Below are 24,631 nucleotides of genomic sequence, written 5' to 3'. Positions count from 1 at the left end.
TAAGTTGCAATTTAAATTGATAATACAAAAATGATGGGTCTTAAAATACAGTTTTAATCATAACCCCTAATCATGAGCTCAAGAATATTTCTCCTGGGTAAAACATTCTTAGAGGTTTCTAAAGAAATAACTTTCAGAAGAATCCATGTAATTTCCTGAATGCACAGTAATTTCCTGAAGTCTCTAAATTACTGTGTGTGCATGTGGTGGGGAGAGGGATGAGAGGGATGGTGGGTGGTAAAGCTTTGCTTAATAGTCGGCAGTCTTACCTTTGTGATAGTGAAGAGTGTGGTAGGTTTTATCATAGTCTCCTTAGGCTCTTGGGAAGATAGTTAATGGGAAGTGCAGAAATATTGTGTGTATGTATGAGTTTACTGTCTAATGGCTCACATGTCCATTCTATAAGATAGTGATGTGGTATTTTTCATTAGCAAAAAGTGCAAGTTATATAGAAAATTGTTAGTTATATAGGCTATAAACAAAAGATTAATATTTTCTGAAAACCTCATGCAAACTGACAGCAGTAGGGCCCTGGTGTTTACAGTACATTCAAATGATAGGCCAACTCACCAAAGTGGAAATGACACTGATAACTGTGGGAAAATGGTCAAACTGTGTAATCAAAAGAAATACAAATTAGATCTACAGTGAGGTTCCTCATTCATATCAGTAGGAATTTTTTTTTTTTTTCAAGTATCCAAAGCAAGGGTAGGAACTCAAAATGTGATGATTGGTAGCATTATACCCTAATGTGCCCCCCACCTTCTTTAGGAAGCAATTTAGCATTGTACATGGAGCCGTGAAAGTGATCTAACCTTTTGGCTTAGTCATTCCACTTCCGAAGATCTTTGCTAAGGAGATAAAACCATTATTTTAAAAAACTATGTACATGAAGATTTTCCTCCTAATATTTTAAGAATAGAACTTTGTAAGCACCAATCCCCAGCAATAGGGGATTGGCTAAGTCCAGTATAGGAATAACACTTGACGGGCCAGTGTGTATTCATTAGACAATAAATATGCAACAGTGGGGTGGAGAGCGCTTGTTAGTAACAAGAAGACATAAATTGTACACTAATTAGAGCTTTTTTTAACGTATAAGAAAAGCAACTAAAAGTAACGGTTGTGAATCATTGTGTGTTAATGATTGTGAATGGTTGTGTGTAATTTTTAAACAGAGCATCGTTTTGTCTCATGCAGATTTTTGTTCATGATATTTGTTAAAGGAATGAGCAAGTGACTTTTACCTTTCCCCACCTTTAGTGTGATCATCAGTACTGCTGATTAACCAGGTCTCCTTCAGTTGCAAGTTAAAAGAACATCACAGAGTTAAGCACTACTTGACCCAGGAGTTAAATGATCTCCTCAGTTCTGCTCTCCTCTGTTGATGTCTCCTGAAAAGCCTTTCCCCTCATGATAGCAAGGGGAGTGTCCAGCAGCTCAAGACTAGCTAAGGATCCTAGAGTACAGTTCTGCCTTTCTCTTTTCTTGGGAAGTCCCAGGACAGCTGTGATTGATTGGCCGGTCCTGGGTCCTGTGCCTACCTTTGAACCCCCTAGGATAGAGTAGGGAGAGTGCCAGCTTTTTTCTGGTCACTTGGGCTAAGTTTACTTTTTTTTTTTGCATGTTGTCATTTCTTTTATCCCAGCCTTCTTGATTTTTGTATTTAGATCTGTAGTAGCACATCTTGGTTTGGCGGGTGTGTGTGTGTGTGTGTGTGTGTGTGTGTGTGTGTGTGTGTGTGTGTGTGTGTGTTAAAGCTTGCTTCTCTTTGATTCTGGCACTTAATTTTCCTGGAATTCCATTGAAAATTGTTAAGTTTTACCATGCCATAGACACTGATAAATAATACAGCTACTTTGCAAACATTTCTGCTTATTTTTTAGATTCAAATGTAGTCTATTTACTTTCTTTTTGGTATAGGTAAGTAGTCATGAATTCTTTCGGAAGCTATAGGTTAGAGGCAGCTGTAAAAGTCTCTGCCTGCCATTTTGTGTACAGCTGAAATAATTTATTTTCCCATTGTCTTAGTTTTTCAAATATGTAGGAGAAAAAAACTTTAAAATAATTCTATGGGTCTTTTACATAAAAATGTTGAATAGAATATTTTCTCCAAAAGCAGCTTGATAAACTTCAAATTCAGTGAAGGAATTTTCATGAAGAACAAAGCAGTTGGTTTAGCTCTGTAAATTACTAGTGCTGGCAATGACATTAAAATGGATGGCTCAGATTCCTGTTAAAACGGGAAGTCCAAAATTACTGTTCGTGCAAAATTCTTTCTGGGTGGGAAAAGGGGATTCTAGGTAGATACATTTGTGGAATGCTGGGTTAGACAGAATTCACTACTAGACTAATTAGTTTTTAATATATCAATGTGTGTATTCTTTGGATTCTCTCAGAGGCAGGGATATATTTGTATTTCACTTTGACCATCAAAGCCATCTTTCAAAAACAGATCAGTTATTATGTGGTTTGGGAAATAATTGCCTTAACCATTACTCTTTATCTGAATCTTGGTCCAGTTTCTTAAAAGATTGGTTAAATGGTTTGAGATGGACTTTGCTGAGGAAGTGTCATAGGGCTTTTATGTTTGTTTGTTTGTTTTAAACAACAACCTTACTATCCTGTGTGGTAGCTTGTGCTTGTTTTGTATTTCTGCCTAAATAGAAGACGCTATCCCACCTTGGTGCAAGGTGGGCTACAGGCAGACCCACCTTTTCGTGTAGGTGTGGCCAAAATTTTTTTCTAGTAGCCCTATGATCTGCTCCAGAAAGTACTCTTATTGAAGCCCCAAATTAATCACGCAGCGTGGAATGAAGAAGTGAGTTTAGCTTTGGAAATAGAGGGCAAAGTTAAAAATCACTATCATGGAAGTGTTCCTATAGATTAGAACATTGAACTTTTATGTAGTCCTCTTAAATCTGCCATGATGAATAGCCCCCAGATAAACCACAGCCAATTAGATGAGTTCATTTGTTGAATGGAGTTAGAATTAGCCATTTGATTGTCTGAAGAACATTTGCCAAAAGCAACTCACTTCGTTTTGGCATATTTGATATATTGAGCTGGTATCTGACAGTAGTTGGCCACAGCATAACTTGCTTCTTGAGACTGTTCCTGGAATGTGCTAGTAATATCAGCTTTAAAAGAGGGTGACTGAATTTTTAATTGATAAATAGGAGGGGAGTCACATATATGATTCATCTAAAAATGGCATAGATGATTTAGGTGCAAGTTAAAGAAGTCTAAGACATAGCCATGGTTTTATTCCACATGTATGGAGAGTTTCTACAATTTTGCTGTTTCCCAATAGGATTTTTATATTGTGCCTTTACTAAAATTGCCTTTTTGTCATTACTAAAAGCTCTTCTCAAGACTATTAAAAGTGGTTTCAATCAATGTGTAGCTATCTTTAAAATCATGTATTTTTCTACTCAACTAAATCACCACACCTTTTTCTCTTCTTCCTATACAGACTTAGCTTTGGAACCAAACCCTTCTGACCACCCAAGGTCAAGCACAGTTTGTCTGAGCAAATCTCAAACAGAGGGTAAGGCAATGCTTTTTTTTCCCTGAGAAAAAGAGTGAAAACTGTTTTTGTTTTGTGTATTATAGGAGGTATTTAGAAAAACTCTTACAGTGGTTTAAATGTTTCACTCTTTTTATGTATTCACTTGTCTTATTTTAATATGTTGATGATACAGTTTCCTTTAGTTGTCAGTGTTTTAGGGAGGAGAACACTTAGACTATCTGTTTATACATTTTGCCACCTCTTTATCAACATAGTCAACTGGCCACATGATTTAGATGTGGTCTATTTCTGCATGCTACTTTGTCCTTTTCCCCTTGCTCCGAAGAGCACATATGTTAAAGACAAATGATAGGGTTTAGGTCACAGTTAGGTTTTCATTTGATCAAATCAGAAAAATCAGTTGTTATATATGGGAATTGAGCCTTGTGATTCTGGCCCTGTTTTACACAGTGTTCAACCAGACGAGCCTATCTCACATCCAGATTTCTGCTACTCAGAACTTTTAAGCTATTCAAAACTTTCTCATCCTAATGTAGTGCTGTGCCAGGGTAATAAGAGCAACATGCCATATGGGGTTTTCCAGAAGATTATCCTCAGCATGTGAAACTCAGATAAATTTCCTGTGTCCTCCTTGTTTTAAGATGAGAATCAGAACCGTAGAATTTTTTGCACTCCTGCTTGCCTGCCTGTCTTCCTTAATGTTATGTTAAATCCTAGTTTATTTGCTAAAGAGCCATACGTGACCAAGTTTTTCAGTTGATTACGAGAGCAGGAATACAAGAAGTGAACATTCCATAATATTTAAAGTGAAGCAGCACAATAAAAAACGGAGGTTTGGTTTTTTGTTGTTGTTGTTTTGCTTTTTGTTTTTTTCCGTTAGATCACTGGTTTTTATAAAAGGATATAACTCAGGAACAGCCAGATGGAAGAGATGCATAGGGCCAGGCATGGGGACAGGGCACAGAGCTTTGATGCCCCCTGCAAGGGTACTACGTGTTCACCAACCTGGAAGCTCCTGGGGTTTCTAACTTGCATTTTTCTAGTGTGTGTACTTGAGCCACTCATTTCTGGTTAGGATTGCTCTATTTCTCAGTTTCTTCCAGAGCCATGAGCTGCTCACATGTAGAGGGGCTCTGGAGACAGTAAAAGAAAAGCTGTCCCATGCCTGTCTCTCTCTTCAGCCTTAAGGAATCCGTGCCTGTGATGCCTGTCTGGAGTTAAAGGAGGCAATGTGAGCAAGAGTGTGGCCTAAGACCCTCTTCAGGCTTTTATTCTTCTGGCCTTTGTTGGAGCAAAACAGTTTTGTGTGCTGTAGATATGTTCATTTAGGTCAGCACACTCATTTTAAAATTTACGTTTAACATAGATTACTTTCCAGTTGTGTATTTTTTCAGTAAGGTATTTGAGTAGGTTACCATTAAGTGGTTCAGGATGCTTCCAGAGATACTGGTGCGTTCGGAGATGAGTGCCTGGCCAGAAACTGGTTCTTAGAGTTGTCATCTGTAGATGGTGGTAATTAAAGTAAGCTGTGTGTAAATGAAGAATTAGAAAATACTCCTGGCTAGTAGTTCAGCTATGCAGCAGGTAAATTTTTTTATTAGCTAAGTTTCTCACCTGGCCTAATTTGCTTTGTCCTTTTCTTTTGTAAATGGGGAGTCTTTCATTTGTACCTAATACAGAATATCTATTAGGTCAAAAAAGTGAAACTAAGTTTTTAGATTTTATTTATAGGACTCATCTTGCTGGGTGATTTAAATTATATATTTTGTTGGAAATTATTTTAAAAAATAGAATGGAATTTTATCTCATTGTGTTATTGGTAATCCGTCAAATAATTAGTGACTACTTTTATTTTTCTATGGCATTTGTATCAGAATTCATCAGTTAATTTTTTTTATTCTTAGTGCGGGAAAAGACGAAGAGCAACCCTTTAAACCATGTAAGTAAACAGTTGAAAAGTTAAGAAATTAATAGTTTGAATTAAAAATATGTCTGCCATGATTCCTAAAAATATGATGGATCCAATACTGTTAGCATGGACCTCTTTTTGGTAGATTTTCTAAATCTCTATTTTCCTAATTATCAAATGTATTCAGGAAAGTCTTTGACTTAGTAGTGCCCATTTTTTAAGGGTTCTGACATTTCAGTTAAATTTCACTAATATGGTTGTAGTATAAAGATCTGCCTTAAATTCTTTTGCCTTATTTTTTTGATCTTATTTTTTAACCAAAGTAATAAAAGTATAACAGGTAAGTTAATTTTTAGCACTGTCCATTGACTTCTTGTCATAGCAGGTGAAAGCTTAGCTTCTTCGGTCCACCATGACGTTATTTCCCTCCCTGTGTTCCCTCAACATGTATCAGTTTTTATTACATCAGAATCAATGTTTACATTACTACGACTCTGCAAATATTGTGCACTGCTGAGCCATATAGTTCTCTGACTGTGCCTCCTCCTTGCACACCCTTCATTCTTCTTCTTCAATATTAATGAAATTGGAGCCCTTCTGCACTTCTCTAGGATAACCCAACCCCCTTTTCCTAGCCAACGTGATCTCACACAGCCACATGCAGTAAGTAGCTCCCTGCCTGGTCTCCCTGCTTTCACATTCTTCATTTTTTCTGTGGAATTAATTTCCTGACTATATTCACTTGCCTGTTTTCTAACAGCTATTTTTTTCCCCAAATGTTTGAACATTTGTCACATGCCTATCAAAAATATTTTCCGTCTACTAAGCCACATCTGTTCCATTTTTTTCTTGGAGACACTTTTCCCCGATCTTTTGTCTTCCTACTCCCATATAGACTAGTGTTCCCCTAGGCCTGCTCTATGCCTCTTTTCCTGGGATATCTGTGTGAAGTCATCTGGGATCTCACATATCTCTGCTCTCTTATGTTGGATCCCCTATGTCCTAGATTCTGTTTCCCTCTTGTCTTGTTATACTTCCTTGTTTTACTGGAGCACATTTTCGTGGGAAAAGGGCACATGGGCAGAAAGTTTATAGAGATCTAGCCTCTCTGAAACTCCTTCTATTTGAGAAAGTATAGAATTCTCAGTTGAAACTAATTTTTGCAGTTCTAAAGACACTTCCCTCTCATCTTCTCATTTACACTGTTGCTCTTAAACCTGTTGACATTGTATGGTACATTGTACATTACCGATTTTAGTCATTTCCCCCCATCCCTTCCTTCTCGGGAACCTTTTAGTACCTTCCCTCTCCCTGGGATTTTGAAATTTCATAATTTGGTTTGGTATAGACCTTTTTTGTGTGTTTCTTTGATATTCTGTTTTTTTCTTCCAGGTTCCTATTATTCGGATGTTGGAAGTCTTAGACTTACCAGATCGGTAACTTTTTTCCCCTCCTGCTTTGCATTTTGTCTTTTTGTCCTGCTTCCTGGAGATTTCCTTGACTGTGCTCTAATCCTTCTATTGAATATATTGTTTTGTCTACCTTATTTTCAATTTATAGAGTTCTCTTATATCCTGTCATTCTTTTTTTCACTGATTTAATTTCAAGTTTTCATTTGCTCCTGAGTTTTTATCACTCCCATCAATTCCTTCTTCCTGTTTTGTTTTGTTTTTTTTTAAAGCATCCTTATATTTTATTTTATTTATTTATTTTTTGGCTGCATTGGGTCTTGGTTTCTGCACGTGGGCTTTCTCTGGTTGCGGTGAGCTGGGCCTACTCTTTGTTGGGTGCGTGGGCTTCTCATTGCAGTGGCTTCTCTTGGTGCGGAGCACAGGCTCTAGGGCGTGTGGGCTTCAGTAGTTGTGGCTCATGGGCTCTAGAGCGCAGGCTCAGTAGTTGTGGCGCATGGGCTCAGTTGCTCTGTGGTATGTGGGATCTTTCTGGGCCAGGGCTCGAACCCGTGTCCCCTGCATTGGCAGGCGGATTCTTAACCACTGCGCCACCAGGGAAGTCCCATTCCTTCTTCCTGTTTTGATCTCTTACTTGTTGGGGGCTTCCCTCAAACGAGTGATGGTCCTTGGCTGTCTGTTAAGATCTAATTGGAAGCATCACTTGGACAACTCGTTAACTGATGGGCCTCACTGCAAGGATTTGGGGACCACGCCTCTGAACTCTGAGCCTGCCTTGGGTTCCGTAAGACAAACTGGTTTTCTTGTTCCTGTCCTAGTCACTCTCTGTAGGTACCAAGGTTGTGCTTCCTCTGTTCTGCCATGTCAGTTACCACTCCTTTATCTAGTCTTTTCACCTTTCAAACATTAAAAATCATCTGCTGTTTATCCTGTCTTATGTATAGCTTTTTTAAAAAATGCCTTTAATTCTACTGAGATGATATCTGAAAGAAGGGGGAGAGGAAATAGATTTGTGGTCAGTCTACTCAAACTTAGATTTATTCTTTGAATATAGGTTCTGAGTTTGAAGTTTAATTCAATATAATTAACGATATTAATTCAGACAATATTTTGGATTATACCTATAATTAGAATATTATACTTTTCTACTAAGGCCTGGAGTATGAATTCTATTCAAACCACTCACCCTACCATATTGTCCATTAATGTGCAACATAGATGGAGTATTACAGACTTTTCAGTTAAAGTCATTGATTCTTAATAAACGTATCCAAAACTTGTGAAAAGGGGGAAGAAAAAAGTGAACTTCAGCTTTATTCTCTTTTTTTTTTTTTTTCATTTATATACTTTTATTTGGGAATGTTTAAATCAATACAGAGAAAACTAAATTTCAGAGACACTGAATATCATTAGTTTGGATATCATTACTTTCTTATAAAAGAAACACGGAAATTATTTACAGGATGAAAGATTTCAGAACTTCAGTGGCAGCTTCACGTGATGCCATTGGGGGAACGGGCAGCTTCACGTGATGCCATTTCAATAGTGACTTATTTTCGTCGACATATTTTCCAAGAATGTCACCATCTCTAAATAAGAAAGAATCCTTGTCATCTAGAACTACTTTGGTGCCTCCATATTCTGGGAGAAGAACTTTATCTCCAACTTTCACACTAACTGGTTGAATCTCTCCACCCTTTCCTTTAGAGCCTGATCCAACAGCTACTACCATTGCTTGCAATACTTTTCCTTGCGATTTTTCTGGAAGCATAATGCCTCCTTTGGGTACAACTTCGGGTGCACTTCTTTCAACTAATACTCGGTCAAAGAGGGGAAGAAACTTTCTAAATGCCTGTCCTGCCATGACTCGGGTTGCCGCACTTCGTACTCTCGCTCTCTCCAGCTTTATTCTTTTAATGGGTTAAAATCAGAGGCAGTGGGCACAGTGGGAAGAGTCATTGGGTGGGGGCAGGATTTCAACAGGTACTTGACCTTTAATGATAAGCTTTGAGGGTTGTTACTTACTAACCTCCTAGGTATGATTATTTTCTAGTCTTCACCATTAAACCTGAAGTCTACTAAGCAACCTTTCCCCTTATAAAGATTGTAAAAGTCCATGTATTTTGTCCTTAGTGCTGAATGAAGATAAATACTCTTCTTCAGTGACCAATTGAAATAATACCTATGAACATTAAACTGTCAGTAGTGTTTTTTGCTACTTGTTTTTTTTTTTTTGTATTTGCATTTTATACCCTTATGTGTGTCAGTGCAGTTTATTGAGGTTGTGAGCCAGCAATGGTAAGGCTTTAATCATAAAGGACAGTTATCTTAAATTTTCAAGCAAGATGAGAGGAAAGTAATCTGCTGGCAGCTAACATATCTAGGCTTTGCTCAGAGGCTTCAATTCTGCCATCCTTTAGTGAACACTAGATGCTGGAAAGTTTGAATAGTTTCAGGAGTAGGCCTGTGGAAGTGTTTCTTTTGTAGGATCGAGCCAGTAGACTGTAAGTTGCTGATACATTAAATGAGCCCCCATAGGACTATAGACCACATCTAATTAAAAATTTTAAATGTTTTAGCAGTACTATTTCCAAAGACAAATCAATATACATTCATAATAGAAAAAAAAGTTTTTAATAGAGGAAAACAGGATAAATAGCACCCAAAGCTCTACCAACTAGTCTATATTTTGGTACATTTCCTTACTATTTTTATTCCCCTCATATATATAGATTTTTGGTCAGAATTGACTTTTATTACGTGTAGTGTATGTCATATTATACCCTAATAGTAGTGACCTTAAAAGATAACCTGCTTCGTTTAGAATCAAAGTATTTGAATGAGTGAATTTTCATTTTTCATGCTGTATCTGTTTTTTGAGATTCTAAAATTACACATTAACCAAATAGCTTAAGGACCATATCAGAGTTTTAGTTTAAAACATTTCTAGCTTGAAGGAGAAATTAGTCTTCCAAATAGTGATACTTTTCAAATATGTTACATCTAGAACTTTTTGTTAATAAGGAATAAGTGGCTTTGCATAAAGCATCTGAAACAAGCAAAATGGTGTTTTATATATGCCATTTGGATATTTCTGATTATTGGATACTGGCAATTTTTACTTAAATGCTCTGTATTTTAAAAAGCATCAACTAGATTTTCTCCCTGCCTCACCTTTCATGTATTTGTGGAGGACATTGATGGGAGAGTGTGACAGCATGGTGAAAACTGTTTTATATTAATAGGAGGAAGGAAGGCTCATCTGAATTAGTAAACAAACAAAAACCAAAAACAAAACCCAGCTTTAAAATTGTTTGTATTCTGTGGTATTAAAGAATGCTACTCTTCCTTCCAGTGGCTTTCAGTGATTGGGATTTGGTTATTGGCCTTACTTTAAGGAAGAGAGTTGTCCTAACATAGTTTAGGCCATTTTAGTATTTGACTATTGCCGTGTTCATGGGCTCTTCACAAATAAATGGATACTTCTAAAGTGTTTTAAAGATAGTTCATTCTCTAGAGGGTCTCAAAAAGTTCTTTGTCACCTATCCAACACCACTGTAGATAAATTCTCACGAATTTGTATCTTTAGTAAGATTTACCTCCAGTTGTAACTGATCTTAAATAATTTCTCAAACACTTGTTGAATCCTAATTTGTCCCAGATTCTGTGCTCAGTAGCTGGAGGTAGGAGAAGAATCTTCCTAACCTGGAGAAGCTTGTTTACTTAAGAGGGTGGTACTATGCAAGCAGCTGAGACCATGGAACAGTTGGTAAATTAGATGTGTGAGTGTGCAGAAAGCGAGAAGTTTTGTGGTGTGCCTGCTGGCAGAGGGATCCTAGAGGAAGATGGGGTCAAGCTTGCTGGGACAGGAGGAAGAAAAAGGCACTGCAGGCAGAGAGCAGCATGGGTGAGGCAGGAGTGTCAAATAACACGTAGAACAGAATTAGTACAATTTTGAAATGAATGGCAAGTATTCTCTGAGGTTCTCACTTGAGTAATGTCATGGCAGTCTTACTTAAACATGAAGTGAGAAGTTAAATTCTCAGAGTTGTTTTATCCGTTTTTTTTTGGATGCGAGAGAATCTTTAAGCAGTACCTTTTTGTCCTCCAGATAAGGAAGTTGAGGCCCAGAGAGACTTATGGCCCCCAGCTTTTTAGTGATAGAGCAGCCCTGGCATGCCCAGCCTCTGATTCGAAAACGTTTGTTTCGTCACACTGTCTCCTGAACTAATACATTTATTATTGGTGTTCGTTTACTGCAGTGAAATGCTCCTACATCGGTATTACATAAAGCATTACGTTTTATTGTAGTAAATGAATAGAAATAGGAAATCTCAGCTGCATTTCATTGCTTAAGGAAAAAACCCTGAAATCTTATTCTAAACTTTTTACATTATTATAAAGGTAATTTATAATAGGCGCTTGCCAGGTTTGATTATAGGTACTATATCAAGGCAGCATTTTATAACCCATTTCTCAAAGCTCGTCTGTGGAAGTCAGAGTATAGAGGTTTCCCATAGAGCTGCACATGATATCACACTCAGGCAGTTCATGGAGTGTAAGAAAAATCTTAATGTTTTATTGTTTGACATTTTAACCAAGGAAAAAAACACACTTTATAGGTTTAACTTACTGTGACATTTTCTTCTATTTCCCTTCCCCTTCAGGTATCTCCAGGGCAGCTTACTAAAAAGTATAGCTCATGCTCAACAATATTTCTAGATGACAGCACAGTCAGCCAGCCTAATCTTAGAACCACAGTAAAATGGTGAGTACAAGTAGGTTGCCAAGGGCTGAGTGACAGACCCCCTTAATCGCTAAAAGCATCCTAGCCATACATAATTTCATTCATTTGAATTGTCCTTTTCAGTGATCAGGTTAAAAAACTGGTGTCAACTATAGATTGATTTCAAGGACCTAAATATGAATTTTCAGTTTCCATTTTAATCTTAGAGCGCATGATAGAAGGGAAAGCCAGTTAGCAAATAAGAAATCCCAGAAAAAGTATAAATCTTTATTTGACGCATTTCTATTGTTAAGCCATTGTTGAACATAATGAGAAAGAGAGGTACTTTTTATTGGCTATTTCTAGAAAAAATTATTTCTTTATGAGTTGTAGTCCTCAAACAATGTATACTACTTTGGAAGCTACTCTTAGAAGAAGGAACAGCTTGTCCCCTACTGGCACCAAAGCGACTCTGCATTTAAATTTAATTGATTTTGTCAGATTTATCCCACTGTGCATTTTTTTTTTCCCTGCACTATTTCTGTATGAAATTTTACTTCTCCTTGCTGTCCCCCAAAGAGGGGGAGAATATATCAAACCAGTCTTAAGAAATACACACTCAAGCTTAATTTCTTTGTAGATGAAATTTGTTCAACTGAGGTTTTAACTTAATAGACACATTTAATTTTTGTTTATATATATAAATATATCTCCAACACACTGTATCAATCACAGCAGAGAACAATAAAAGAGGTGAGGTTTCGGAAACATGGCTGTGGTCAGGCTTATACTTAAGGAGACACGAACAGTGTCATGATGATGGAAACTATTCTTTAATTTCTGGGAGCACCTCATAGTCCACAATTGGAGATGCACTTTCAAAACACCCTAATGATGAACCTTTCAAGCTTATTTAAGAGAAAAAAACCAAACGGGATGCAGAGCTTCTTGCCTCCTCCCTCGCGGTTGTCCACGAAACATTAACATCTCCTTAGGATATGAATGTTGATTTTCCAGAACACAGTTTGGGAAATGCTATTTGAAAATATTAATGTCCTTATCCTTAATTTTATTTGTTGTCTTAATTTTATAAGCTAATTATATTTTTAATTGGTTTTTAATGTGCCAGCTTTTTTTTTAGCTATTTAAATTATCAGTAACTTCTACTTTAATTAAAGACAGCAAGTTCACAGTCATAATAATGTAACTTTCCTCTCTTGCTTACAATAATAGTTGCAGTCAAATCATGTTTCAGCAAAAACTGAGCCCCATCTCTAAAGTCCTGAGTTTGGGCACTTATCACATCATCACTGAATGTTTTTATTCAGCCAAGACACTGAATCTGTGGGTACAAAAACCACTCTACTTTGGCTAGAGTCGCAGCTTCTTTTGAATTCAAAAGAGTCTGATGTCCAGTATATAATTCAAAAGTACTTTGAAGGTTAACCTTGCTCAGGGACTTCCCTGGTGGTGTAGTGGTTAAGAATCTGCCTGCCAACGCAGGGGACACAGGTTCGAGCCCTGGTCTGGGAAGATCCCACATGCCGCAGAGCAATTAAACCCGTGCGCCACAACTACTGAGCCTGTGCCGTAGAGCCCGCGAGCCACAGCTGCTGAGCCCGTGTGCCACAACTACTGAAGCCCACGCACCTAGAGCCCGTGCTGTGCAACAAGAGAAGCCACCACAGTGAGAAGGCCGCGCACCACGACAAAGAGCAGCCCCCGCTCTTGGCAACTAGAGAAAGCCCGCGCGCAGTAACAAAGACCCCATGCAGCCAAAAATAAGTAAAATTAAATAAAATTAAAGAAAAAAAAAAAAAGATTAACCTTGCTCAGACAAGTAGGTTTCATCCTTTTTTTTCCCGACCTAGTCTAATTTTTGGAAGTACAGTAAATTTTAATTTGCTCTCATGAAGTTTTAAAAATGATCATTCATCACATTCATTATTGGTGAAATAAAGGTTTACTGAGAAAATTAATAGGGCCAATTGGCTTTTAGGAATGATTTTGAAAATGTTTATCATGGGGTTAGTTTTCAGTGGGGTAGTTGTTCTCAGTGGGGTAGGTGAGCCTTATTAGAATCACTTATGCAACTTTTCAAGATATATGTTTCTGGATGCACAAAGTCCACCCGCCTGCCCCCGCCTCCAAGACACAGTGTCTGTGTGTCTGTCTGTCTGTCTGTCTGTCTCTCTCTCACCCACGCACACACACCTTTTGACAAGATGGGGAATGATGTGAAGCATGATTATATGGACAAAAGCATCCCGAGTGATTCTCCGATCTTAACCCTAACTCATTCATCCCTAAACTTTGCTGCACGCTGCAGTCATCTGGGGATCTTTAAAAACAGTCCTGATGCCCAAGTCATACCCAGTGCCGGTTAAATCAGAACATCTTGAAGCAGAAGCCAGGCAGTTTTTAAAGCTTCTCAGATGATCCCAGTGTGCAGCTGAGCTTGGGAGCCACTATTTGGTTAGAGGGCAGGAGAAAGAGAACTGCTTCTGATAATTAGTGGGACCTTAGGTAAGTCAGTTTTAAACCTTGGTTCCCTTATCTGTAAAATGGGTTGTTTAATTAAATGTCATCTACGGTTCAGTGGTCCTTTCCATCATAAAACTTCTAATGCTGTGATTTTAAAATCAATTTGAAGATGAAACTTTGAAGCACTATAGAAGTATCCATCTTTGATGCTAACGGTGTTACAGGCCTTTATACAAGTGCTAAGATTCTATAGACCTATTATAAAATTCAGATTTGCCTTCCCTCAATTATTTTGAGTTTCATTTTAGACACTGAGAACAAAGGGGAGCATATAACTTAACCAGAGAACCCCTTTGTTGCCTAATATACAACAGCTGTGAATAACTTAGGACTATAGTAACTTAAAAAAGACTACCTAAGGACTTGTATCTATCTGTTCGTTAATACTTTATTTAAAATAATTTGGAAATACCTGTCATTAATGGTATACTGTGTAGTATTTTTTTTTTAAATTTTTTTTTTCCCCCTACTTTATTTATTTATTTATTTATTTATTTTGGCTGTGTTGGGTCTTCGGTTCGTGCGAGGGCTTTCTCCAGTTGCGGCAAGCGGGGGCCACTCTTCATTGCGGTGCGGGGACCGCTCTTCATCGCGGTGCGCGGGCCTTTCACTATCGCGGCCCCTCCCGTTGCGGGGCACAGGCTCCAGACGCGCAGGCTCAGCAGCTGTGGCTCACGGGCCCAGCTGCTCCGCGGCATGTGGGATCTTCCCAGACCAGGGCTCGAACCCGTGTCCCCTGCATTAGCAGGCAGATTCTCAACCACTGCGCCACCAGGGAAGCCCACTGTGTAGTATTATGCTGTATTATTAGCACTGCTTATTTCAGGATAGCTAGACCTATCATCAGTTTTGTGGCTATAAAATTTTGCTATTAAATTTTCTAATAATTATGTAAAAGTGATTTTAAATCATTTTGGTATAGAGCACTTTTATTATTTACTTTTAGGGAAATAATGGAAAACGGATGGGTAGGTGGATAGCGAACTAAATCAACTGAAATGCAGGGGCTAACAAAAAAACCACACACACACACACACACCCACACACAAACTACTATATGGCTTAAATTTAAGCATGTGTATAGATAGATATAACTTGTACAGGACAGAAGGTTTTGTGGGTAGAAGGACAAATGACAGGGGAAATATGTAATAATTTATATATTATAATAATCAACCAAAACATGCCTTCTAACAGCATATCTAGCATTTTGGGTCTCCTAATTTTGCTAAAAGCTGAAGAACCTAAAACAAGGGGGAAAGCACCCATGTGGTACTGTTCTGAATTCGAGGATTTCGGGGCCACTGGGCCTCTGGAAGGTCTTCCCTCCTTGCTAACCCCTTTTTAAAAATGTCTTCAGGCCTGATATGATAAAAATCAGTTATTACAATGTATTTTTTTTCCTCCACAGTTTGACCTTAGCAATATATTACCACATAAAGAACAGGTGAGCTCTTTTAAAACCTATCTTGTTATTCCAGCTAATTAATTTACAAGGTATCAAGTTTAGTGTTAGGTAATAACTATAGATGTTACTGGCATAAGCTTTTATTATTCGAGTGCTTTTATTACAGTATAGAAGTGAATCATTTATTTTTATCTTAGGACCCTTAATTCTTAGGTTACTGAGCATCCCAAAGAGTATTTGTTTATATGGGTTATATTGATAATTTACTGTATTAGACATTGAAATTGAGAATTTAAAAAATTAAATCCATTGTATGTTAAAACAGGGTTTGCCTTAGCACTATTGAAATTTTGAGCTAGATAATGCTTTGTTGTGGGGTGTCGTCCTGTGTGTTGTAGGATATATAGCAGCACCCTTGGCCTCTACTCACTAGATGCCAGTAGCACCTTCTTCCCTCCACATTACGACAACCAAAACTGTCTCCAGCCATGGCCAGAAGTCCCCTGGGGGACGAAATCACCCCTGATTGGGAACCCCAGTGTTTAACATAAGTCTTTTTTTTTTAATGAAAAATAACTATTTTCCACAACAAAAAATATTGAGAGAAAAGTATCTCCTTAATAGAAGACAGCTGATTCTCATATCTATTCTGTCTTCAGTCATTTGTTTTGAAGAAACAATATGAAGAAGATCCAGCCGCTTGCAGATATATAGTTGGAAAAAGATGTATTTTTACAGCCTTCAGATACTTTGGTATATTCTTTGATACTGTACCAAAAGTCTGCATGTGCTAGTTTCTTAAATTAGTTAAAATGGAATTCTAAATCATATCAATGAACTTGTAATAAATACTATGTTAAATTAATACCCATTGATCTGTCATGCATACTGAGTAGATCTTTTTACCTGTACCTGACTTTATAATATTATACATTGGTCATTTGGAAAGTATTGGTTCACATTTCTTTAGACAGTGTCAAAAACTCACTTTTGTTAGTATCACCACCAGTCTTACCAGAAAAGTCTTTTAAGTGTTGAGAAGTTGTCAAGTTCACAATAGAAGGTAGAAGTTTTCCAAAAATCCTGATATTTTTAGCTTGATGGCTTGAATTTTATCATTGGCAACAAATAACTTTAGAGTGATTTTCCTTGAAGTGACAGGCTCACTTTGTTCATTTTTGAAAGAATGACTGTGTCAGTTGTACATTCAAATAACGATGGTGTTCGATGAAAAAAGTGTTTCAAATAAAGATGGTGTTCTATGAAAAAAATGACTTATCGCCAAGTCACAAGTGCTTTTCCTTAACACAGCCATATTTCAGTATGTAAAAGTGCTTAATGCATACTTTCCACTTATTCAGAATATTAAAAAGAAGGACCAAGGTTTAAGAACACTATTAATTTTTACTCTTTTATCAAGGATGTTCTTAAAGCAGATTTTTAACTGCAAGTGGCAGTGAATAATTGAATGACTTCTAATTCAGTTTGGTACCACTGCCTTGATTCATGCTCAGAAACCAGCAGTTTTACCCACTTTTGCTTTTATACATCCATAGCAAATGTCACACAATGTGAAGGGCAGGTAGTGTCTTAGTATTCTTATAAAAGCAGTTTTGACCTCTTGGGCCTCCTGAAGGAGGGGATAGGGGAGAATCCCAGAGGCCTGCAGACCACATTTAGAGAACCGCTGTTCAAATGAGCGCAGTGTATTAGTGTGGTGAAAATTTAAATTAAAAAGCCTGGTTTCTTTTAAAATAAAAAGACAATTACATTTTTAACTCAAACTATTTAAAAGAGACAAGAAGAAATACGCAATAAGAATATAAAGAACTAAAGAGAAAAAAACGGGAAAAAACCATGAATCTCATATTCACATTGATTGAAGTTAGAAGAATTTATTGCCCACCACCACTGCTTTATAAAATGTTCTTGCATATTCCAGTGTGAGGTTAGAGGAGTGAAAATATATTGGTTTACTAGCATTGCCTGTTAGGGAGGGTCAGTGCTTATAGAGGCAACTCTGGCTGGTTGTTGTAGAAAAGATTTCACGGAACTTGATGTGCTGAGTAAAAATAGGTCAGGAAACCTTTCTAAGGGTGGAATCCAGGAGAAGAATTTATAAAACTGTTTGCTTTGTTGAAGGTTAAGCTTCCTCTACCCCTCTCTCTACTCCTAGCAGATATTTTACTAAGATAGTAACTCCTGAATTAATTTTTTAAATGCACATTCTTATTTTATAGAGATGCAGATAGATCCTTGGATATTTTTGATGAGAGATTACATCCACTCACAGTAAGTGTCAGTTTTATTGAAGTGGTATTTTTCTCTTATACAGTTGTGTTTATTTCATGCTGATTTGCTTTGAAATTAAGTACTAGAAGAAAATTACTTCCTCCAGCTCGAAGTCAAATTCATCTTCCTTTAAGTCTTCTTCCCCACGCCATGTTGTGTCTAGTCATTTTCCCGAAGGCGTGTTGTATAAGGGGTTGATGGATATGAACCGAGTTGCACTTTGTATGAATAGTGAGCAGGTAAGTAAACATACCCAAGTAACAGAAAATGTATCTTTTTAAAGGATGATTTTCCATAGCATCAAACAATATAAATATTTGTAAATAAACCTAATATGATAAGGCCTCTAAGAAGAAAATTAGAAAACTGTTTAAATTTTAAACGAATTAAAATGACAAAGTTTTAAAATTCACTTCTTCGGGTGCTCTGTAGCCACACGTGGCTGGCGACTGCTGTACAGGACAGCACATTCTTCGAGCCTTATGGTTACAGGACACTGGAAATGTGTTTTCAAAGTTGATTACAGAAAAGTATGACATATGGTGATCAGCAAGACTTTTGAGCCTAAAAATATTGGGTTGGCCAAAAAGTTTGTTTGGTTAGTGAATATATTGTTCAATAAAATGCTTGGTGAAAATGAAAACTGTGTCTTTTATTTTTACTTAAAACCAAATGAACTTTTTGGCCAACCCAATAGTTTACATTTGGTTCGAATTCTGTGGGGAGGAACGTGGAAATACATAAATTTTCTGCGGTTGTGCCTGTATTTTTCTTTAATGAATGGTGGTGAGTACTGGATCACTGTGGTATTTTAGGATCCCATTGTTTATATTTAAAAGACTACAAGACATGTCACCCAACCAAAATTATTTTAAGGGGCACGTGGGCCCAAGTGTGAAGACTGCTATCTTAAGGGTACTTTTAAGTATTTTTCTTCCATGGATACATAAATTGCATTTTTTCTCCTTTCAGCGAGAAAAGGTTCCAGAGAAATACTTCGAGCATGATCCTGAACACAAATTCATTTACAGATTTGTTCATGCTCTTTGTAGTGCCACACAGCTAACTGCTGAAAGTGCAGTAATAACTTTGGTAAGATATTTTTTCTTTCGTAAAGCATCTGTAGAAATTTCTGTCTTGTACACATGGTATGGTCCTGTTTTTCCCAAATGAAAGTAGGTTCCTGAAATGATCATTAGAACTTTATTAAGAGAAACCTATCAAAAGAAAGTAAAGTATACACATTTGAGCTTCAATAATCATTATGATTTAAAATGTTGCCATTGCTTTTCTCATCACAAAACAATTGCTATTAAAGGCAGCAGGAGAGATTTCTGGTTTCTCCTTCCACACCTGAGGGGACACATGCACGCACAGTGCACACACGCACACACAGACGACGCATGTTGTGGTGGTAGGGCGGGGCAATAACTGAACGCTCTGGTCCACAGGCAGAAATAGGTTCCGGGTAGTTTGAAGCTGAGTCCCAGACTGTACTGCCTAGGCAGTTCTGATGTGTGTCCTGATTGAGAACTACTGCCCTCAGTTCTCTGTTCCTTGGATAATGGATAATGGTGTTAACCACCCCTGCTGTCCTCTTATTGCCTGCATGTGAAGTTGCCCAGGACTAGGGTGCCAGTAGGACTTCAGAAGGCTTTACTCTAGTTAGCCTGCTAAGCTACAGCTGTGTAAGGACCTTTTTGTCATCCATTCCTAATTCCTGTGGTAAGATTTTATCATTTGAATAATAAATCATATTCAAGTGAGAGGTAGTTGGGATTGTTTTACTCCTCCCTATAGCAAACCTGTAGGGGGGAAAGTCAGCTGCGTGGTCTGCAGGGAAGGAATACTTAGGCCACTCACTGCCTGCTCCTATCAAGGCAGAATTTAGGACAGGAGGCTTGTCCTTTTGAAAAGAGACCCCTCAGTGGGTACTGGATCAGACACAGGCCTTTTCTTGGAGCTACAGGCCACTTGGAGTGCTTAGCACATGCTTGAGAGAGGCAGGAATGGTGCTTGCATATGGAGAGCTAGGAAATGCAGGAAGGAGAGTGTTTGGGTTGGAAGAGGGGCATTTCTTTGTAGACAAGTTAAGCTTGATGTACCTGCGAGACAGCAGAATGGCAGTGTCTAGTAATCATTTGAATATATGGGATTGGAGCATGAATCTGAGCTAGAGGGAGGGAATTAAGTGTAGCTGTTCAAATGCAGAGAAAGTATGTAAAATAAAAAGTGGGTAGAAGATAGATCTGTAGGGACTGTCAGCACTTAAGGGACAGATCCCCAGAGGAGTGGCTACAGTGGTAGGAAACCCAGCAGAGAACCCTAAGAGACACCAGGAGAGGTTCAAGAAGGAGAGTATGGTCCAAACGCTAAATGCTACCAAGAAGTTGCTCATGTCATAAATACCATGTCACTGAATACCTACTCTGTGTCACTTTTCTACATGTGGGGGGTGGAGGAGAGAACAAGTTGGATAAATAAAGTTCTTGCCTTTATGGAGCAAGTGTGGAAGACGTAAATTTTTTTTTTTTTTTTTTTTTTTTTAATCGGAGTACAGTTGATTTACAGTGTTGTGCTAGTTTCAGGTGTATAGCAAAGTATAAGTGTTTTTTTTTTAATGAGTGTTTTTTAAAAGATGACTATTTCAAGTAGTGGTAAAAACCATGAAGAGAAAGCAAGGTAAAGGGATAAAGTGATTAGAGGGGCTTACTAGAAAGCTCAGGAAGAGCCTCTTTAAAGAGGTAATGTTTGAACCCAGGACGTGGCTGAACTGAGGAAGATCAGGTACGCTGGCATTACGGGCAGAGGGGACAAGTGCAAGGCTCTGAGACAGGAACTTGTTCTGTGTGTTCAAGGAAAAGCAAGGTGGCCATTGTGATCCGAGCGGGGAATGAGGGAAAGAGCATAGGTGATGAGGTCACGGAAGGACAAGGCCGTACCGCACAGGGCCTCGTAACTTGCAGGCCACGGGAAGAAGGTATTTGTTTGATGGGAAACCTCTGGCAGATCTGGAGCAGGCGCATAAAGTACTCTTAATTTAAGAGGCTCTCCTGGCTGCTTTGGGGAGAACAGACTGTAGTCTGTTGGGAGGCAGAGAGGTTAGGCAGTGGCAGCGATACAAGTCAGAAGTGACAGACAGAAAAGCGGTCAGGGTACCAGTGAAGGTAGAGATAACAAGAAGTTCTAACAGATTGGAGCAGGATACACTCAAGTGCAGGTGTTTGGTCTCAGCGACTGGGCGTGTGGCAGTGCTCTTTCATTTCTGAGGGGAAGGCCTGGGGAGTGGAGCTCTGGGACGAAGAGCTCTGGGTGGTTTGTGTGAAGGCACCGGTGACCACGGCGAGAGTAGTCTCTGTAGAGTGGTAGCAGCAGGAGGCTGACTGAAGTGGGTTAAGGAGAGGATGGGAGATGAGGAGCTGGCCTCAGCCCTGAGGACGCCGTCGAGGGGCAGTGGGGGACAGGCTGGGGACATGGAAGCATTCACACTGGAGGAAGCCTCTGACAGAGAGGGAGAAGTTGTTCAAAAAGAGACTAACTGTGGGCACAGTGCTCTGCAGAAGTGAGGTGGGATCAACTGCATTCATAGGAGAGTTAGCTTCAGTGAAAAGAAAGAAATCTCGCTTCCTCCGAGACAGGAGGGCAAGTGGGATAAATGAATATCAGCACGTGTACCAAGTTTGCCAGTACAAAGGTGAGAGGAAGTTGAGAGATTGCCAGTGTCGTTTCAGTGCCTCTGATTAGTCCCATAAAGTAAAGAGTTGAACCTTGCGGGGAGAGTCGTTCTTAGGGTACTAGAGAGTGCTGAGTTCTTTGGGCAATGGGAGCCGAATTTCACTAAGAACATATAATCTCAATACCCGTGTTTGAAAACACAGTAGAGTTTGGAGGGCATGGGCGAATCTGAGCTGTCAATCTGATAACCCATCAGAGAGTAAACAGACTCTTTAAAACTGGACATTTTTCTTTTTGTCAAATGGCATATACACTCTTCTACAGAGGTAACAACAAATCACAGCTTACCTCTCTCATCTTTGCTCAGCTGTTAACTCCATCCAGTTCTTTGTAGGGTAGACATTTGATACATGTAAAAGAAACCATGAAATCATCTCACAAACCGGCAGGTTTAGAGGAGCCCCAGGGATACAGACACAGGCAGGTCTTCCCACCTTAAAACCAAAAGAATTGACTAAGCTGCAGATTATGTAAGACAGAAATGAATAATGAAATGATAATGGAGATGTGAAAAATTGGGGATATGAAAAGGACTACCCTTTGTATGCATGTGTGTTCCTTAAAAAGGCACTAAAATATGGGAATACTTGCCAGCTAGCTGTCAAGCCCCTTTGGACTGCCTGTCCTGCTATGCCACGCAGCAGCCACTGGGAGGCTCTCTTGACCACCAGTTTTTATCTTCAAGTTCATGCCACAGAAGGACTGGGGACTCTGAAGAGAAGGTAGAGGTGTGCTCAGTCTTACCAGAATTTTACACACTCAAGCGTTATGTAAAATCGCCATGCAACCACCACCAGTCTTGTAGTTAACATTGCACGTGATAGGCACTCAAGCATTTACTGAACAGCTGAAGTCGACACTGGGCTGTATGTGCTGCCCTTGACAAGTGGGAAGGTAATAACACAATGCGTGTCTTTAGAATGCCCTTTGCTGAGATGTCCTTTCATTCCTGTGACCAAAATTGGGTTGGAAATTCACACGGGCAGAGTAGAAATATCAGACTAACAGAAATATCTGACTTACAACTGTGACCTGGCCTCTGGCCTTGGCTTGGCTGAGCAAAGTCTTTGTAGAACCTAGGAATAAAAGGGGTGTCCAAAAGAGATGAAATCTGGCATTCCTAACAATTCTTATCACAGCACTTAAACTGAACTAAAATCAAAGATCAGTGCTCTACTTTTGCAGGTTTACTTAGAAAGGCTTTTAACTTATGCTGAGATCGACATTTGCCCCACTAACTGGAAAAGAATTGTTTTGGGAGCCATTCTTCTTGCCTCCAACTTTTGGGACAATCAGGCTGTATGGAATGTGGACTACTGTCAGATCCTCAAGGACATTACAGTTGAGGACATGTGAGTTTGTAAGGTTACCGTGAACTTTCTAACCATTTTCCAATACCTCATTTGCTCTCATAAAGTTTACATTTTTAAGAAATGTTACATTTTAAGAAAGGTTACCTTGTGCAGAGAGCTGAAATAGACATAAAATTACAGACTTCTTTCTATCTAGCTGTAGTATAACAATTTGTATTTCCCCTCATTAATTGGTAGGTCTTGATGTGTTATTGTTGTAATATTCTGCTCGATAAATTGAAATTATTTTTCTGGTGGTTTTTGCCAAACATTTTACAAGCTCACTACCAGAACAACATGGTACAGTCAGTAACTTGACAGCTTTCTTAAAGCTGTCTACCAGGTCCAGTCCATTTTTAAGGGGCACATGCCTGGTCTTTGAAGCAAGTGGCCACTGTTAAGGTCTTAGGGCCTCTAGACTACTGACAGGTTATAATTTCAACCTGAGTCACACATTGTGTATTTGCTTTTGCTGGTCTTTTTCTCCTTTTGATCTGAGGTTCTGTTGTTACAGAAACTATGATGTACAGGTAGCCACATATAAAGGTTTCAGATCCCTGTGTTCCTGTCTCCTCCCCTAAAGTCTGCCGAGTTAGGAAACACCTACCTCTCAGGTAGTCCGGGAAGCATCCCTGGGGCCTCACCCAGGGCACTCAGCAAACACAGCGGCACTTTGTGGGGCCTTGAGTTAACTAGGCAGGTTCTCCTCACAGATGGCACGCTCACATTGGCATGAAACGCCAGGCTTCCAATCTGGCTCTGGTGAAGGGCCCCAAGGGTGGGAAGCAGGATGAGCCAGAGAGGTAATTCCAGCAGACTCTCGAAGTGCCCGCTTGACAGTGAACCTGTCTTTGTGGGTGGCCTTCAGGAAAATGGGAAAGGACACCTCTTGATTATATTGGACAGCAGAGGCCGATCAAGATGGCAGGCAGGGGCAAGAGTTTGTTTTTGTTACCTTTGCCCCTTACTCGAGATAATTCACAATTACCAAAGTGCATATTTACAGCTGAAGCGAGGAAAGTTGTGACTAAGAGAAGGGACCAGTGACTGTCAGTAGCTGTCAAAGTGGCTTTTGGTGAAAATGCCCACTTTGGTGATCATGTAAACCAGGTGGTCATGGTGATATTGCTGGTAGCAATCTTAGCGAACAGTGTAACAGCAGATAATGAATTTGAAATGAATAGAAGTACTTTTGGAAGCTGCAGAAACTAAAGTGACGTTGACCAACACTATCATCAGTCTTTAAACTGGTCCCTTGAAGGAAGGAAAATTTGTAATCGTGAACACCATCCCTGCCATGATGGCAGCTGAAATTTTCCCAGACTCTGCAACTGAGCTGACTGGGGCTCTGGTTCCAGGTGCAACATCCGAGAACATGCAGGGAAACGTGTGGGTGTTCACAGACATTGAGCCCAGGAGCATTGGCAGCACTGTCCGGCTATGAAGAAACTAATTCTAAACAACGCTTTTCTGTGTAGAACGGAGAATCACCAGGAGTTATGTTTATAATAGGCTGCTTTTGTTTATGATCTTTGGGAGTTGGAAAGCATTACAACAAAGTGTTTAATACACATTTGTTTCATCCCTCTGCTGTTGACTACTATTTGTAATGGTCTCATTTTGAGTCTGAATTGAAAAATTGCTGTCTATCAGCTTTTCCTTAAAACTTTCTAACATCTCTGTGTCTTGTTAAATATATATTTCCCTTCAAAAGAGTAAGTTAA

At 38.9% G+C, this 24,631-nt stretch overlaps 1 protein-coding gene across 6 annotated transcripts in view; it reads left to right on the top strand.

The window, feature by feature from the left end:
- Positions 1-24,631, top strand: part of LOC130707487 (cyclin-Y-like protein 1) — a 184,873-nt gene that overhangs the window by 156,383 nt on the left and 3,859 nt on the right. For 2 of the 6 annotated variants that reach the window (XM_057542113.1, XM_057542117.1), the window contains 7 exons: positions 3,476-3,550; positions 5,437-5,471; positions 11,518-11,618; positions 15,532-15,567; positions 17,769-17,820; positions 18,793-18,912; positions 22,741-22,907. In XM_057542113.1, coding sequence (XP_057398096.1) covers positions 3,476-3,550; positions 5,437-5,471; positions 11,518-11,618; positions 15,532-15,567; positions 17,769-17,820; positions 18,793-18,912; positions 22,741-22,907 — 586 coding nt within the window. Of the gene's footprint in view, positions 1-3,475; positions 3,551-5,436; positions 5,472-6,833; positions 6,878-7,420; positions 11,483-11,517; positions 11,619-15,531; positions 15,568-17,768; positions 17,821-18,792; positions 18,913-22,740; positions 22,908-24,631 lie in introns of those variants that run through there. The other 4 variants (XM_057542126.1, XM_057542102.1, XM_057542106.1 and 1 more) reach the window with 3 other exon arrangements.

This window comes from Balaenoptera acutorostrata, chromosome 1 (genome assembly GCF_949987535.1).
Source record: "Balaenoptera acutorostrata chromosome 1, mBalAcu1.1, whole genome shotgun sequence".
Lineage (NCBI taxonomy): Eukaryota > Metazoa > Chordata > Mammalia > Artiodactyla > Balaenopteridae > Balaenoptera > Balaenoptera acutorostrata.
Note: the sequence above shows the minus strand (reverse complement) of the source record. Positions and strands in the feature narration are given on the sequence as shown.